The sequence below is a fragment of the Malus sylvestris genome, chromosome 4, assembly GCF_916048215.2.
Source record: "Malus sylvestris chromosome 4, drMalSylv7.2, whole genome shotgun sequence".
Lineage (NCBI taxonomy): Eukaryota > Viridiplantae > Streptophyta > Magnoliopsida > Rosales > Rosaceae > Malus > Malus sylvestris.
In genome coordinates this window covers 22562517-22579740 of record NC_062263.1, presented here as the reverse complement: position 1 = coordinate 22579740, position 17224 = coordinate 22562517, and the positions used below count along the sequence as shown (strand labels likewise).

Genomic DNA, 17224 nt, shown 5'->3' with positions numbered 1-17224 from the left:
TGCAGAAACATTAACCATCTTTACAGAGTTTTTATCGTAAAATGCTTTGGTATTAGTTGGAGTAGAGTTGGGTTATTTAAACCCTTCTCTTCTCATAGATACAGTCAATGTGAGATATTTCAACACATGCTCAAACTATTGACCCATCCAATATAAATTTGCCTCCTTTGGATAACTTCTTTCACAAAAACTTCTTATAGGACGCCATTGAAATAAGTCACATACTTGCCCTAGGTCCTTGATGCATTTCTGATTTGTGATGCCTTGTTTTCCAAGTAAATTGCTATCGATCGAGCGGGAACGAATAAGACTCTTCATAAGTATGGATATGATGGAATGTGCTTTGTTGAAGCATAAAGTTTTATTCAGAATAATCTCCTGGTATTTTGTAGTCCTCACATACCCTACCTCCATTTCTGAAATTTCTTTTTCTCTACTTTCCTTTATCTTCTCCTCTTTCCTTTCCCTTATTCCTCTCTAATGGGATGACCAAGCTGGACATAAAGATCATTCCTTTGTTAAGACCAGGTTGCTACTAAAGGGTCTATGTTGCAGCTATATGTATCTCAATTGATATTTGCTCATTAAGAGGAGATTCAGACGTACGACGTTATCATGCAACGAGATGATATGTCATTGTAATAGTATTTGAAACTGATCATACATATTATATAGAAACGGTAAAACACATCACAATACAGTGCATAACTGACTTCAAAATTGAAATACCGACCGTGACATCTCTTTACACGTAAACTTCTCAGTCGCTAAGAAGGTTAATCGAGCATGAGTCTCTTAGAGCGACCATGCATGATTCCATGTTCACAAGTAAAATGAAGGATAAAATACTAAGAAGTAAAGAATGGCACGTGATAGAGGAGAGTCCACGTGCAACCCATGTGAAAGTGGGGCGGGTCCACGCTCCATTCCCAAAACGGAATCTGAGGTCAATGGGAGCCATTAAAACATGTCCACATACAGCTCTTTAGATCATCAAGCCACGTGGAAACGAAAACCAGACAAGGCCCATAACGTTGCCGTTTTATGAGGCACTTTGGAAACATGCTAGTAATAATGGCAATTGAAAGCCATGAGGGACAACAAAATTTTACAATATCCCACTAAAGAATCTATATAACGCAACAGTATATGAATTTAACAATCAAATTTGCATGGTTAAATTTTGACAATCTTAATCCAGTCGATGATATCGGGGTGAAAAACCCAAACCGATCAAGGAAAATGCCTAAAAGCATACATATTTATATATATTGATTTAATTAACGGATGCTTTGATAGGAATGGAATCATCACAACTCAACACACTATTTTTTAACTAATTTAACAAAAAAAATATAGAAACAAATAATAAAAAGAAAAATCCAGCACACATGACATGTAGGGGGAAATATTACTACTTCCCCATGTATGGTACAAATATGAAGACCGAGAATTTTCTGACTGGTGAGAGGGAGGGTTTTGGAGGAAGTGAAGATTTAGTGATGGGGAGGAGCTGCGGCTGCTAGTGGCGGTTTTGGAGGCTTGCACTGATAGCACTTGGCAAACAGCCCAAATGTGTCGACCTGTCTCACAAAGTTGGTCATGCTGGCCCAGCCACCGAACCCGAACCCAATCACCAGAACCCACACCACTATGAAGGAGTTGATTACGTACATGGCAGTCCAGCTTCGTAAAAAGAAAGGTGGCTTCTCTGCAGCATTCTGCAAAAGTACAGTAAAAAAATTAACCCAAATCGATAAACCTTGGTTTTTAATAAAGAACACTGCTTGGCTTCTTACGGTTAAAAAGTTGTATGATCTCGTACTTTTGATTCTTATAGAATATGATTCTCACAACTCTCATACTCACATTACTACATAAACAGTGTTAATTACGTGAATCAAACTCAGACGACCAGATTATTATATATGAGAATCAACTTTATATAATACTGTAAAAGATCTCAGACGAATAAGTCTTTCGAATAAGGATTTTTGGGTTTAGTTTAGAATCTTTGAAAATAATACTGTAAATACTAGATTCATTTTTCTTTCAAGTCTTTTCACTTGGACTAAAGTCAGCACCAAACCGACCTAACGGAGAGGAAAAGGAGGACAGAGAACCACTATGGATTTCATTGTCCGGAGCCTAAAGACCAAGCAATCCAGAATACTCAAATTGAATCGGACGTCCCCATCCAAATTCAAGAAAAAAAGACCTAATCAATCAAACAGCTCATCGGAAGGCAGAGGTACAACTCTCCCAACTGTAGCATATAACTAAACGAAAGGGACCGCCCACCTATCTCAATTCTTCTCCTAACATTTCCAAATCCAAGTATTAAATGATCTTTGTACACTTGCTGCCCCTCTCATCCCCACTGCAACTACTGAAATGTGGGTATCCCCATCGTGTGTCCTGGTGGAGGTGCCCACTCAAAACTACAATGACTAATATACCCCCTCTCAATCAAGATAACTACTAGTCGCCACTAGACAAACCACTTAATTATTCGCCTTGTGATAGTAGCACTACATAACAGTGACATTATAACCTAGGTTTACTGTGACATGATCAATCACGATATGTCATCAACTCACTGGAGGTAACTACAAGTGTTGCCACTAGACAGAGAACCTAATCACTCGCGCGTGATGGTACGACTAGGTGACCTTACATGATAACCAAGGGTTACAAGTTCAACGGAATCCGAACTTGTCTGTGACAGTAACATAACGTGACATGACCAATTGGAGTTGCCATTAGGAGGATATATTTACCTGTCTGGCAGAGGCTTTTCTGTAGGTGAGCATATGAGCTAGAGATGGGATGATATAGACAGTGAAGCTAACCAAGAGAGCCCCAACGGCAGAGTTGATGGGCCCAAAGAAGGGGAAGATTATAGCCAAGAACCAAATTGGGATCACAACCGGAAGCCTAGCAAGTGCCCTCAAGCAAATGCTCTTTGTGTCATGCATGCCAATCACCTTCTCCCACACAAAGTACAATGGTGTACATGCAAACCCAAATGTTATAAACTGCAAAAGAGTTAACCCCCCAAATAAAATAATGTCAGCTCAATGCAAGGCAAGTTATTTCCGTGCACCTTTTTTATATCCCCGCACACGCCTTTTTCTGGCCTTTGAATTGAAACCAAAGGATTGTAACAAACATGCATGTGCGGAAATCATTTTCTTTGAAGAATTAGTGTATGGAATGATTGAGGTCGAACCTGGTGGATGAGCATGAGTATGACGGCGGCGTCGCGCCAGCCGTTCTTGGGGAGGAGAGAGAAAGCGTTGGAGTGGTTGAGAAGCTCGTCACCAAAAGCCCAGTAGACAGAGGTAGCAGAAGGAATTGTTAGTGTGAAAACGTACAATGTGGCATACAAGTAAATGTACTTGAATTTCTGTGGCTTCCACATGGCATGCATAATTTCCCTGCAAAAATAAAAGTAAAAATCCCCCCACAATTCACTGATCAGATTCCCTTCACATTAAAAAGGATTCAGATTTCACTAATACTTTTACTCTAATTTTATTAATATTAAAAGGTCAACATGCACATAGGTGAACATAATTTTAAAAAATAAAAACCAAGAAAATTGACCAAAGGCCCCCCCCAAGGTCACATCTTTCTATAGCTGTTATGCAACTAAATAATACTATATGACAAATAACCAAAAACTTTGAAACATGATTGGTCACTTGAGCTAGTAGAACAGCGTGATCGACCAGTTAGTTGCCCTTAAGTTCGAATTTTCATTTTCTTTAATTAGACAGTTTAGAGTACTCAAATTCGAATATCCCTTTCCGTTAATTACAACCGTTTAAAACACCTTGTTGAACAATGGAGCATGGATTCTCTATTGGTAAAGTAGGTAGGGACCAATTAATTTCGGTCGCAATTTTCCTAGAGAAAATGGGGATTTGGGTTGGGGTGGGGTGGGGTGGGGTGGGGTGGGGGGCGGGGGGGGGGGGGGGTAAATAAAAAAGTTGTTTATCCAATAGCAAACCAAAAGATTAGATAGGATGATTTTGTCTGTGGATCTCGAAAACCGAGATGCCGGCAAAAGCTGCAGAGAGAAGCCGTGTAGAAACAAGTGAAACAGTAGGAGGGAAGGATAAAAAAATAGGAGGAAAAAGCTTACACAGTAACAGCATGCCCACCGAACGTGTATAGTATGTTGGTGGCTCCGGTGAAATACAGCACTAGCTTTGTTGGAGCTGTGTGTGTCACACCTTCATCCTGCACAGCAATTTCACGAAAAAGCATATAACTTTCCCTTTTATTTTTACCAAAAACGTAAAGAGAAATAAAGCATTTTGTAAAGTTGGAAATAATAGTGACTGTTCTAAGACATTTGTTTGAGATACCGTTGTTCGAACATCTCAAACTATATCTCGAATCAATCATTAATTATACACATGATAATTCGTAATATGCTAGTAGTGCGTGATATGTTTTACCACTAACGTGCCATCACAGATGTCGTAAGTTTAGGCCAGCGATTTATTACCTGGCCATGAACAGCAGCTGCAATGGTCAAATACCAGGCTGTGTAAGTGGTCATTCCAAGTCCGAGAAAAGACCAAATCCGATAGTTATGGAAAGAAGGTATAAAAACTGTGGTGGCACAGCAAGCTCCGAAGATGTAGGTCCAGGTCCTCTTGTCCAAATTGTCATTGATGTAATATATGTTACTGCTCCCAGTCAAAAAACAGTAAAAATCAGACGAAACCCAGGTGAGATTTGCAGGATTTGACAGTAAAAAATATAGAGAAGTAAAAATAATCACCTGGCACAAGCAATAAGCTGGATGACAGATCCAAAGAGGAGGAAAGTGCAGTTGAAAGCAAGCCCCAAGGCTTTCCAGTAAGGGCCAAGTAACCCATCAAGAACTTCAAACCACTGCAACAAAAAACATGGAATTTTAAATTTGGTTCATTTTATCTCGCACACTTTCGCTTTAGTGGATACCACGACAAACCTGGATGACGTGGTTCTTGAAGTTAACGTTCTCTTTCTCCTTCCGGCTTCTGTACTCCATGTAGAGCACACTGATAAGATAAGCCGTCCAACTTCCGACGATTCCGTAGAAAATTTGCAGTAAGATTCCGGATAGTAACCCCAGCTGAGAGAACGAGTAGGGCAGTGTCAAAAGCACTTGTGCCACCTGCAAAAGCCAGAAGTTGTTAGAATCAGAAACTTTGTGAAACAACAAATCGAGAAAGTACTTTTTTGGACATGGGTTTACTTGATTGGAAGCGCAGCTGAACCAGGCGTCCCAGACAGAGCCGCCATGCCAGAGGAAGTTCTTAACATTAAACATGGAGGTGTTTTCCTCATCGTTTTCTTGGAGATGTTCTTCTTTTCCTTCATGGTCATTGGAGACTATTGCTTCCTCTGCTTGCTTCTGAGCCAACATTGTTCTCGAAACGCAACGTCTGAACTAAATCCTGGTAGATCTGAAACATACATAAGGACAGCAAATAAGACAAACAAAAAAGTTCAAAAGAAAATAAAATACTAAATCAAAACGCACCCCCAGAAAACGAAAGCCAATAAGAACCCCAGATCCAAAAACCCAGAAGTAAATTCCTTCCAAAATTTAAAAAAGATTGGACCTTTCACAGAATTCAAGTACAAAAAAGAAAACCCGGATTACAAAATTTTGGTTAAAGTCCCATACCTTGCTTGAAATGTCACTTTCTCTCGATCTATGACTCTGCTCTTTTAGGCAGTGGAAATAGAGAGGGATTTGTAATTTATATGCAAGTTGATGAGGGAGTCTGGTTTTTTAAGAATTCTCCATTCAAAGAATTGGCAGAGAGATTGAGTGGCCTTAAATGCTTTTGAAATGATTTAACAACAAAATCTGCAGCTAAAGATCTCTCTCTTACTCTCTGTTTCTCTCTCTCTCTCTCTCTCTCTCTAGGTAGCTGCTGCTGCTGCTGCTGTGTAACTTGTGAAGAAAGCCAGACTTTAATGCGCCACCAATTTGGTCAGAGGGCCGAACACGAAGACGGCGAGGAGCCCTCAAAAGCAGGAAAAAAGCAAAAAAAATCACAATCACTTATGGAGAAAGTGCTTCAGAGGTGCTGGCAGAGGTTGAAGAAGAAAAGACCCTTTTCGCTCTTATTCTAGTAAATGCATATAAACTAAGCAATAAATATATATTTTGCTTTGGAATTCCTCTTTTTTCTTTCTCCTTTGGATTTAGAGAGAGAAACAGATGGAGAAGGAAGAGGAGAGAGAAAGTGTGTGAAAGGGGAGGGGTGAAAGAGACGAAGCTCCCCAATTCCCTGTATTCCAATAACGATTCGATTCTTGGGGTGACAGAGAATTTGGAGATCAAAGCGATGAAGCGAGTGAGACGTTGATCCGATCAGAGAGGACTGAGGGACTCCATTAAACAATGCACCTTCCCTTTTATAGCCTCCTGGAGAACCGCTTCAACGGCTGAGATATTCTAATCACTTTCATACCAAAAATAATACAAAATAAAAAATAAAAAAATTAAACTCGGTCTACTTTCACTTATTGCAATTCCTTTTCTTTTTTTTTTCTTTTTTTGACAATGGGACAAAAACCCGAAAGGAAATGAAAGATCACATAAGAATATCACGAGATCACGACATCCAAATTATATATGCAACTAGTAACTGACGACAAAAAAAATGTTCCTAATGAAGAAAAGCATGTGTTCGCAGGGGCTTTATGGAGGAAACCATCTTGTTCCGAAACCAATCTTTCAGGTAGGTAACAATAACAGATTTTGGATCATTTTGGAGAGCAATATCCTGTTCAAAAATACTTTTGTTTCGCTAGTGCTACAAAAACGAGCAAGTGATTCAAAAAATAAGTCTCCATTCCAAACTATCGAAGACTAAAATTTTGGAAGAGATATTGTTTTGGAACCAATTAGTAGTACATGCACCAATCAAAAATTGACCAAGAACAGGGAAACCTCTCCAAACTTTAGCAGCAAATGAGCAAACTATAAGGATGTGAATAATTGATTCAAAATAGCAACCATCACATTCACCACATGAAGAATCTGTAGGCAACCTCATCTATCTCGTTGAGCATGGTCAATAATTTGTCTAGCAACATAAGCCAAAGAAAAGAGAGCACTTTAGGAGAAAAATGCAACTCCCAGATAAAGCTTCATCGTCACTTGGTATTCATATTAGCGCTTAGGTCCAACACATAGGCAAACTTCACGGTAAAGTTATCATCGCTAGTTTATCTTATATACACTTGTCTGATGAGCCACCAATACTATCCACAAGAATATTGACAGTTTTATACACAATTATTTTGGGAAGGAAATGGAGCAAACTTGATGCATCCCAATTCTCACCATAGCAAAAACCAGCCACAGACGACGTAAGCATAGTTGGCAACAGTAGTGGAAGATAAAATTTTAGAAGAGACCTACAATTTGACCAATGGTCAGTCCAAAATTTAATATTCTCATAGATCCAATACGCGAAAGCAAACATTTTTTCAACGACGGAGCAACATCAATGAAGCCTTTCTAAGTACTCGAAGCGCACTTCCACAAAGCAATATGAAACAAATGTTTATTCCCTCATGCTAGATATTTATCACATAACGTATGCACCCAAAGTCTATCATCCTGTTGAATCACCCTCCAAGAATTCTTAGCAAGCAAGACAGAGTTCATACTACGCATATTTCTATTAAGCTGATCAAGTTGATCACATGTGGAAGCAACTGGAAACTTGACAGTTTGCATAGCATTTCCCGAAAGAGAAGAAGTAACAGCTTGAACCAAATTAGTTCACCCTGCTAGTGAGAGTGTGAGCTTTCTAAGCAGCAACTCTTCTTGGATCCGTTCTACCAAGGATTGGCTTTGGATATCAGCAACTTATAGTCTTGGATACCCATCAAGACCAGGGGCTTTAGTAGCTCCAATGGAAAACAGACTATTTCGAATTCTGATATCCGTAATTTCACCTTCCAATCTATCGATATCTTCTTGAAGCATTGGAGGATTATCGCATAAATAATTACATTTCTAGGATGCAAATAGTACCACTTCAAATAATTGATAAAATAAAACAAAATGTATATAAAATGATGTGTTATTGGCACACTAAAATAGAAAAATAACACTAGAATGACTTTCTGCCGATAATAACTCTTTAAATAGTTCATTGATAAAGCTGTCAAATAACAAACTACAAAGAAGAATTTTAGCTACCTTTTTATTTTCACTTTCATGACTCTTCTTCTCATCCTCACATCCTTTAGTCCTTATCACTTATTTAATAAATAAACGAATCATAAAATGCTGATATTTAATCTGTACAATTTTTCATGAATTTTTCACTTTAATTTTTCCGGTTTGGAAATTGTATTTCTCGGTGCTCTTTTCCTCCGACAGTCCCACTCTCACTCTTCTACCCCACATTGTCGGCCCAAATCTTCAATCAAGGGAGCGTGAGCTTCACTCTCCACATACGCGAGTGATACTGAGCAATAAATCGTCTCCGAGAATGATCGCGAGAAGGAATTTTTTATTTACCATGGGCCGCCCAATCTATCCAACCAGTGATAAAATGGAGGCCCATTGAATTATGATTTTTGCTTTTCTTTTACTCTGCAAAACGCTGCCGTATCGCACGCAAGTCTTGAGGACCAAGTCGACTCACTCGATCGGCTTCCCGCATGCTTTTAAAGGAAACACGCGCGCATGAAGTGAAGAACTGCAAACCACACCTCCCGCCGGCTCATGATCGAAACATATCACCTGTGCCTTTTGATCGGACGGCTGAGAGCGGCCCACTATAGCTACTTGGTCCCACCTCATCACTAACCCCGTTTTCCATCTTATGATTCTACTTTATTGAATTTCATGATTGATTAGATATAATCATATTATATGTATGTGTGTGTGTGTATATATATATATGTATATGTGTATAAATATAGGATTATATTCACCTGTGAAATCTTGGGTTCTTGTATATTTTGGACATGCTTTTATTCCTTCCCAGCCGATCTACTTGTTACATCTCAAATTTTATGCTACAATCTTTCTCCTTAGATCTCATTCGTCGTAATATTAATATTTTGTATTACTAAATAGAAAAATCTTTCGAGTCATATGTTCATTATTCTTCACGTTAATCACGATTTCTTTTTTCAGTCTTCTTGAAAAAAAAGTTAGGTCAAAAGTAACTCAATACTATCATTTATATCTAATTCTCCTTTGAACACCCCTACAATATTAATTTTTAGACATTTGAAAAATTAAGAAAGAGCGCTTAGATCTGCTTAAGTACCCATCTAGCACACCGAGACATGTTTAGGCACCCGTCTAAATCGCAACCCTCTTAAACAGAAAATAAATTACTTTCATTTTGCATTTTATTTTTTTTCAATAAATTATAATAGACTTGTTGAAAACTTAGATTAACACACATTACATGCATGTTTCCCATGTTTTCATTATGTTCTAATACTTTATAATCTATATGTAATTCTATTTTGTAATTTGTGTATCCCAATGCAATTATTTATTTTTTAAGTATGAGAAGACACTTATTTATATAATATATAATAAATGTACTTACATCTGCTTATCCACCTAGTCCGTCTAGCCTGCCTAGCCATCTGCCTAAGCCTTGCTAGCTGTTTAGACTCTAGGCTCCAGCCCACCGCCGCCTAAGCGCTAGGCTCCAGCCCACCGCCGCCTAAGTGCTAGGCCCCAGACCGCCACTTAACTCTTTTAGAACCTTGATTAGTGGATAAATTTTTTGCCGACAAGTCAGAATTATATAAACAAATTTATGAAATTAGCATTGGACTGTTTCCATAAGGTAGGGTTAGCACCATCATGCAACAAATCCTTGGAGGAGTAAATCCAAATGGTCAATGCTAGAAGAATTTAAATTACGATAGACCCTTCAAATAAAACAAAAACAGTAACACAGAAAAAATACTTACAAAAATTGCATCCATGAAAAATTGGGGCAGGAAATGATGATTAGCAATATTTTAACAACTAATTTCCAAAACAAAAAAGGATTAAGTTGTCCACAAGTTGACAATAGCAAGCGTATATATGAAAAACTATTTGCTTTTGCATGTTTTATGTCCCAAGTAATCATTCTTAATTACTTTTTTTCATTTGGCCTTACATTCTTAACTATTCCTTTGAGCTAATCACAAGTCAAAAAGGAAAAAAGAAAAAGAGAAGATAATATGAACAAAGGGTGCCGAAACAAAGCAACCCAAAACGATGGTGGCGGCCGCAACAAAAGTGGCAGTGTTGGTGGCGGTGGAGCCCCAAAGGCACCACCACTATACCTGCATAGTTTTGTGTCCATGGAGGGACTGAAAATCCATGTAAAATGGAGAAAGTTTGAAAGTGTTAGTCATACCCCATACACGTCCCCCACCTGGAACCGTTGAAACGGGGATTTGTCGGGAGGGTGCGGGTCATGATTCATCTCTTGCCCCGCTTTGAGGCCATACACAATACGCACTCGGATTAATATTTTAGTGCCCACTTATATAATTCATTTTGTTAATTTCCATACTACCTTATGCATAGTTGCGGATTCTGAATTTGAATCTTTGGGGGTTCTAGTGTTAATACAAATAGAAATAGAGCACAAAGCGTACAAAATTTATTCACTGCTGCATTTTGTTGACATTTGTTAGGCTTGTTGTCATCACCAAAATCATGTTATCCACATGTGAATAGACATCGACATATGTCGAATCAATCTCAATGGCGGCGCACGCTGTTAAGCATGGCGGGAGATTTGGCTGGGATGAGTTAGGTCCAGAATTTCTGTTTAATATTTTAGCAGAAGATGCAAATGTAACCATTTGTATTTAATCTTAATAAAGTTCTATCTTTCGAAAAAGAAAAAAAAAAGATATCTCGTTTCAACACTTTACCATATGGGAGAAACTGATATAGAGAGAATTTATCGAATGCTATCAAAATGAAAACTAAGCATGTGGTAGTGTTGTGAAATTGAAATATATTCTACTGCTCACTAAACATGTGGTAAACTAAACGTGGGAGAATTTGATATAGAGAGAATTTGTTGAATGATGTCGACGCAAAGTATTGAGATATGCTTAGCATGCATTACATCAAACATTTAGTAGGCACAAAAGGGATATGTACCAAACAATCAGAGGGTTCTCGAAAGACCTTCACATGTATATTTTATGGACTCTGGGTGGTCCTAAAGCCACCTGGTCCTTATTTCCATCCACCCATGCCCCTGCAGCCTAAACCTCAACATATACATTGACATACATCATATTGGGTATATTATCATTAACATTACAATTTAACGATATTCTTCTTCACTTATAAGTTATTGATCTCACATGTTACTCACGCTATTGTCAAGTTCAATATTTAATTATTACAATTGGCTCATCCTGTGACCTAACACAATTCCCCTCAAAAATAGAATATCAATTTATAAAGGGTAAATTACACTTTACCACCTCGGGTTTGGGGTCAATTTCAATTTCTTAAGACATCTTTAAAACATTTCAATTTCATACCTCAAGTACTATTTTATTTCAATATAATACATCCGTTACATTTTCCAGCCATTGATCCATTAAGAGTTGACATGGCTACCAAAATTGTGTCACGTGGCAAAAAAAAAAATTATTCATTTAAAAATAATTAATTTAAAATTTAAAAAAAAAAAAACAACCCAGAACCCATCTCCCCCCCCCCACCTTTTCCCTCTCCTCCCTCTTCACCTCCCCGACCTTCATCCCTTCCCTTCACCACCAAAACCTTAACGTCTCCCTTTCCGTCACTTTCCCCGACCCCAAGCCTCTCCTCGACTACCTTGAGTTCCTCTTCTGACTCCATTGAGTTCATTCTCCCTCCCCAGGGCGACACCATACACCGCCCCCAAATCCCAAACGCCCTCGATTCCGTGCACGAAAACCTCCACTCTCACAGTTCCACTCACCGAAACAAATAGAAACCATAGAGTAGCCGATGATGAACCTCAAAGACCTCGATGCGCCCAGCCACGCCCTTTCCCTACCCAACCTGTTCGTGCCCCGGTCCTCTAAGGCCAAGCCTAAACCCATATCTGAACCCGTGCGAGTATGTTTTGGATGTTGTGACATTGTTGCCTACAATGCTATATAATGTAAAGTGGGTTAGGGATTTATGTTTGTGTTTATTTTTAGACTTTGCAGGGAGATGAAGGTTGGGGAGGGAGAAAGGGGGTAGGGGTGGTGAGGTAGGAGACAGGTGGGTTATAGGGTGGGGGGTTACGGGGGAGGTAGGGGATGGGGTATTTGGGTTGCGGGGGAGGTAAGGGATGGGGTGTTTGGGTTGCAGGGAAGGGGAAGGGATCAGGGAAAAAGATGGGGTTTTTATTTTATTTTATAAATATATAAATAAATAGGGTAAATTATTATAATATTGTAAATGAATAAAAAAAAAATTTCCATGTGGCACAAATTTGGCAGCCACGTCAACACAAATGTGGCAGCCACGTTAGGTCTTAACGGATCAATGGATGAAAAATGTAATGAATGTATTATATTGAAATAAAATAGTACATGAGGTATGAAATTGAAATGTTTTTTAAATGTTGTAAGAAATTGAAATCGATCCCAAACTCGAGGTGGTAAAGTGTAATTTACCCATTTATAAGATAAAAAAAACTATAAGATATCACCAATATATTTTTATAAATTGTCATTAATTTACCCACAACAAAGCACAACCTGATATTGAACTTACTATCGTCCTCACATATGTATAAGTTGAGCATGAATTCTCCTTAAAGTTTAAACAAAATAGATATTACAGGTATCGCAAAACAAAACTAATTAGGTGCGTAGCAGCAAAGGCCCCTAAACTTTACCGCATGTTTAGTTTTTGTCTTTGAACTCTCATATTAGTTTCTCCCATCCTCCAACTTAACTCTATATTGCATGAGTGGTCCTTTGTCCTGCCTTTTTTTCGTCAAATTTAAAAGTATAATAGTATTTTCATATAAAAAAATTAATTTATTTAAAAAGAGAAGAGCGTTCCTTAAGGTTAAAAGGGAGTTCCTCCTCGAAATACTTCGTGGCCTACTCACATAATTTCGTCATGATTGGAGCTGTTCATATTATAAATCATTATATAAAAATCGCCTATACAAAATATCAATTAAAACTAAGATCGTTTAGTCGATCCTTAAGAAGTTTCGATCATAAGCACTAAGTTCTATGAATAAGGCACGAGATATTTTAAGGAGGGGTTTCTCCTTAGTCCTTAAGGAGCCAAGTCTTTCTTTTGAAAATTTCAATTTTTATTTATGAAATTTCTATTCTAACCCTCAACTTAACGAAAAAATTGATGGAGTTAATAAAAATGACTACTAGAGCAACAAATGACATAATTTGAGGACGAGAGAAACTATTAATAGAGTTTATGGACGAAAAATCAAACTCGTGGTATAGTTTAGGGACCTTTAGTACAATTTAGCCATTAGCCAACTAATTATGTACTTAATCATTTGATGGACGAAAACTAAACTCGTAGTCTAATTCATGGTCTTTACTACGATTTATCCATTAGACAACTAATTATGTACTTAAGCATTTGACTATTTGAATATTTGTTTTCAAGTGTGACATGGTGAGGTGTTTCCAACGTACAAGAGAGAGAGGCGTGTATACTTGTCAAATCAAGCTCATGAGTTGGTTAATTAATGTAAGAATTTCACTTTTTTGTAATTTTAACTTTGAGGGTTAGTGGGTGAAGTAATGATTAGCGAATGGATTTTGACGCCACTCAACCTCATGGGGGATCAAATTATCAAAATTCGGACCATGTTCAATTGTTGCCCTTCACATGGGGCCCGCGATTTGTGGTGTCCCGACCCCAACAAGCATCTTCCACTGTTGCCCCCCTCACATGCGGTCCCCGATTTGGGTTTCTATGATATTCACTGTTATCTAACAAGATATGTTTTTCTAAGTCTCGTCATCGAATTTATCTGTTATAATATAAATGAATTTTTTTTCTATGCTAATTCATTTATTTATAGCATATACAATATCTGCCTAAATATCGGAAGCTAAAAAAAAAAATGTTATCTTATAAAAAACAATTATACATGCGGATTTTCTGTGCTCTCGAGAAAAAAACTCTGTTCAAGTATTGGCCACCAACTTACATTGGAGATTTGCAGTAAGAATCTTGTCGAAGGCAGAGGAGAAACCATGCGAACAATTATCAAAGTGATCCTATAATAGCAAGTTTACCTCATCAAGATAATAATTGTTCTGTCAATTGAGAAAAGGCAATTACTATCTTTTGTGAATAGTAATTGTCTGAGAGCATCTCCACTTCTTGAAATGAATGGCCCGGGCAATTCATATTAAAAAATTATTTTTTTAAAAATAAAATTATTTTTATAAATTAAAATGTCTTTTTTCTTTTTTTCTTTTGGAAACTCCCTTCTCTTTCCCTCTTTTTTCTCCCTCTTTTCCTCCGTCTTTAGTTTTCTATGTTCCCTCTGTCTTCCTCTCTCTCTTGAAACCCCTTTATCTTGACGTATCAAGCAGGAGCTCAAACAGAGTGACACCTGTAAACAAACGGCCACCATGCCCTTCCACCATGACGCATCACTCGAATTCATTGCCTTTGGCTTAGGCAGACCTACGTCACCAGCTGTGGCAAATTATCTCCTCCTTCTCCTCCCCCTTTGACGAAGAACTACTTTTCTTCCGTCAACGACTTTGCACTCGCTTGTAACGGGACTTGGTACAAGAGGCCCTAATCCGATGGCCTCAACTCTCGGTCGTCTGATTCCATTGTCACCGTCATACAAAACACCGCATTGCACTGCGGATTCTGGAGTTCATACCACATTGCACTCCAATTTCATTTTTGGGGGACTGAATGAGAGAGAATGAGGCTACACATAATGACGTCACCCTGATGTCATATGGTCTCAGGCACTGGGTTAGGCAATTGTGGCTCGATTAAGCAATTAGGCTCTACTTTCTTTCACTGTAGCCTAACTAATTAGGCTTGGGGTAGAGAGTAGTTGAGGGTATTGGGGGATTCAATCACCCAATTGGCAATTGAGAGGGGTGGAAGTCCAACTCACATGCACCAGATCCCATCAGAACTTCGAAGTTAAGCGAGTTTGGGCGAGAGTAGTACTAGGATGGATGTCCTTATCTTGCATCCCCCTACCTTTTGGTGACTCACAAACAAATGTATCTCTTTCACACGCCTGAGTCTTCGACCGAGAAATCAACAAAACAAAGGACAAATATGCTTTGAGGAAAGACTCCCTTGTATTAGGTGTCCGTTGTCAATGACCTTAGATGGTTCCTTGAGTGCATTTTTTTTTTGCGAGATTTGTGACCTTGTGTAATTTATGTACGATTTAATTTCAATTTTTCTGTGGTTAAGGTTTGAGTTCCAGGCTTGGGAGAATGGATTCTTCAGATATCCCTATCGATGAGGAATATATGGACTATCTCTTAGTAACCTTTAAGGATAGTCTAGATCTTGAAGAGAGAATTGCATAATCAATTCATCCGGTGGGTCTAATCATCACTGATGTGGAGCCATCCCAACTGATAGTGAAGGATGTGCTTAGAAATCTATGATGGAAAATGGGTAACATCAAGGTTTCTAGAGCCAAACTGAATGTATACTTTATTCAGGTGGGGGATGAGAAAGTGGCTAGAATAATCTTGGATGGTAATCCCTGGTTTATCAAAGGTGCACCCTTTACTGTTAAATTATGGCCTCTTTATCAATCGCTAGATGAAATTAGTGGGAATCATGCCATTTTTTGGGTTCAAGTTCATGGAATCTTGAGGAATAATTGTACTATTAAGAATGCTCGTATGTTGGGGGCTAAAATCAGTTTGGTGCTGGAGGTTGAGGACCCAACAGTAACTGGGTTTTGTGGGTTCTTTCGCATATGATTGAATGAAGTTATTTGGATAAGGTTATGGTTAAATTAGGTTTCAATTAAATATGGGTAAATTTGATAATGATGTGTGTCTCCTCTGCATCATACTCGTTTCCGATCAACGGTTCACCATGATGCTATGTAATCTCGTCTAGAGGTTTACGGTAGGGAGATCCCATTTCCCCTTACTTGTTTTGCTTTATGCAGAGGGTTTCTCTGCCCTTATTGCAAATATGAATCTGGTTGGGGCTATTGTGATATATTTGGATGGCTTCTCCCCTGGGGTTGAGACAACTCATTGGAAAGAATGTTCGTTGAAGGAATGGGCATTGCAAATGGCTCTGGAACTTAAGCCATCTGACTTTGAATGTGTTTTTATACTATGTTGGGCTATTTGGACAACTAGAAATGCGAAGTGCTAAGGAAAAGATCTTAACCCAAACCCATCTAGTGTTGTTGGTCATGCGATGGATTGGTGGCATGATTTTCGAAAAGTTACAACCAGTGCATCACGATCTAACAATTAGTCTACCACACTTAGGTGGTCGTGCCCTCCTTCTGGCAGGATCAAGGTTAATGTGGATGGGGCATGAGATAAGTGATGTAGAGCAGTTAGCGGAAAAGTTAAACAAACAATTGGAGTGCCACAAACCCAAGAGCATAACAGCAACCAAGTTTGATAGTTTTTTATTTTATATTTTTGTTTCCCTTTTTAGCCCTTCTAGGGTTTGTTTTATTGTAGACTATAAATACACATTCTTGGCGTATTGTTAAGGGTTTTTGATTCCCCTTTGAATAAAAATCAAGATTAATTCTCTCAAACTTCTGGTGCTCCAGATTCTATCTACCGGTGATCGTTCGTGATACCTTTTCTTGTAACTTCCGTTGTGTCAAGTGGCATTCGAGCATGGGTTTAATCCGATCGATGGCGGATGATCATGGCAGAGTTAACCTTACAAGTTTTGCAAACGTGAGTCGGGAACTTGTTACCATGGAGGGACGTATGCAAGAAGGTATGGATGAAATTCTAGCAATACGACAGATGATTGCTAACCTCGCTATGCATAACGACAGGGACAATATGAGAAAACAATAATGATCGACAACTCGTGGCTGGTGGTGAATGGGCAATAGGAAGGCCTCGTCCTCCTAATGAAGTTAATTCTAGTTTAGAAAACGAATAAATTGTGGATCAACTCGGAAATATCAGAGAGGAAACAAAGAAAATTGAGATCTCAACTTTCAATGGGATG

At 38.5% G+C, this 17224-nt stretch overlaps 1 protein-coding gene across 1 annotated transcript; it reads right to left on the bottom strand.

The window, feature by feature from the left end:
• Positions 1-1233: 1233 nt before the first annotated feature.
• LOC126619247 (auxin transporter-like protein 2) lies at positions 1234-6415 on the bottom strand. The gene is made up of 9 exons (XM_050287558.1): positions 5693-6415; positions 5258-5468; positions 4991-5176; positions 4799-4911; positions 4520-4703; positions 4151-4248; positions 3233-3440; positions 2781-3038; positions 1234-1721 (listed from the first exon to the last, which is right to left on the bottom strand). Exons 2-9 carry the CDS (start codon positions 5426-5428, stop codon positions 1497-1499), a joined length of 1443 nt encoding a protein of 480 aa, XP_050143515.1. The 5' UTR covers positions 5429-5468; positions 5693-6415; the 3' UTR covers positions 1234-1496.
• Between the last annotated feature and the right edge of the window lie 10809 nt (positions 6416-17224).

Coding starts and splice junctions, on each gene's coding strand:
- LOC126619247 (XM_050287558.1), bottom strand. CDS start 5,428: ATGTTGGCTCAGAAGCAAGCAGAGGAAGCAATAGTCTCCAATGACCAT. Junction 3,441..4,150: donor GGTGGGCATGCTGTTACTGT/GTAAGCTTTTTC, acceptor TTATTTTTGCAG/GGAAATTATGCATGCCATGT. Junction 1,722..2,780: donor GAAAAGCCTCTGCCAGACAG/GTAAATATATCC, acceptor GTACTTTTGCAG/AATGCTGCAGAGAAGCCACC.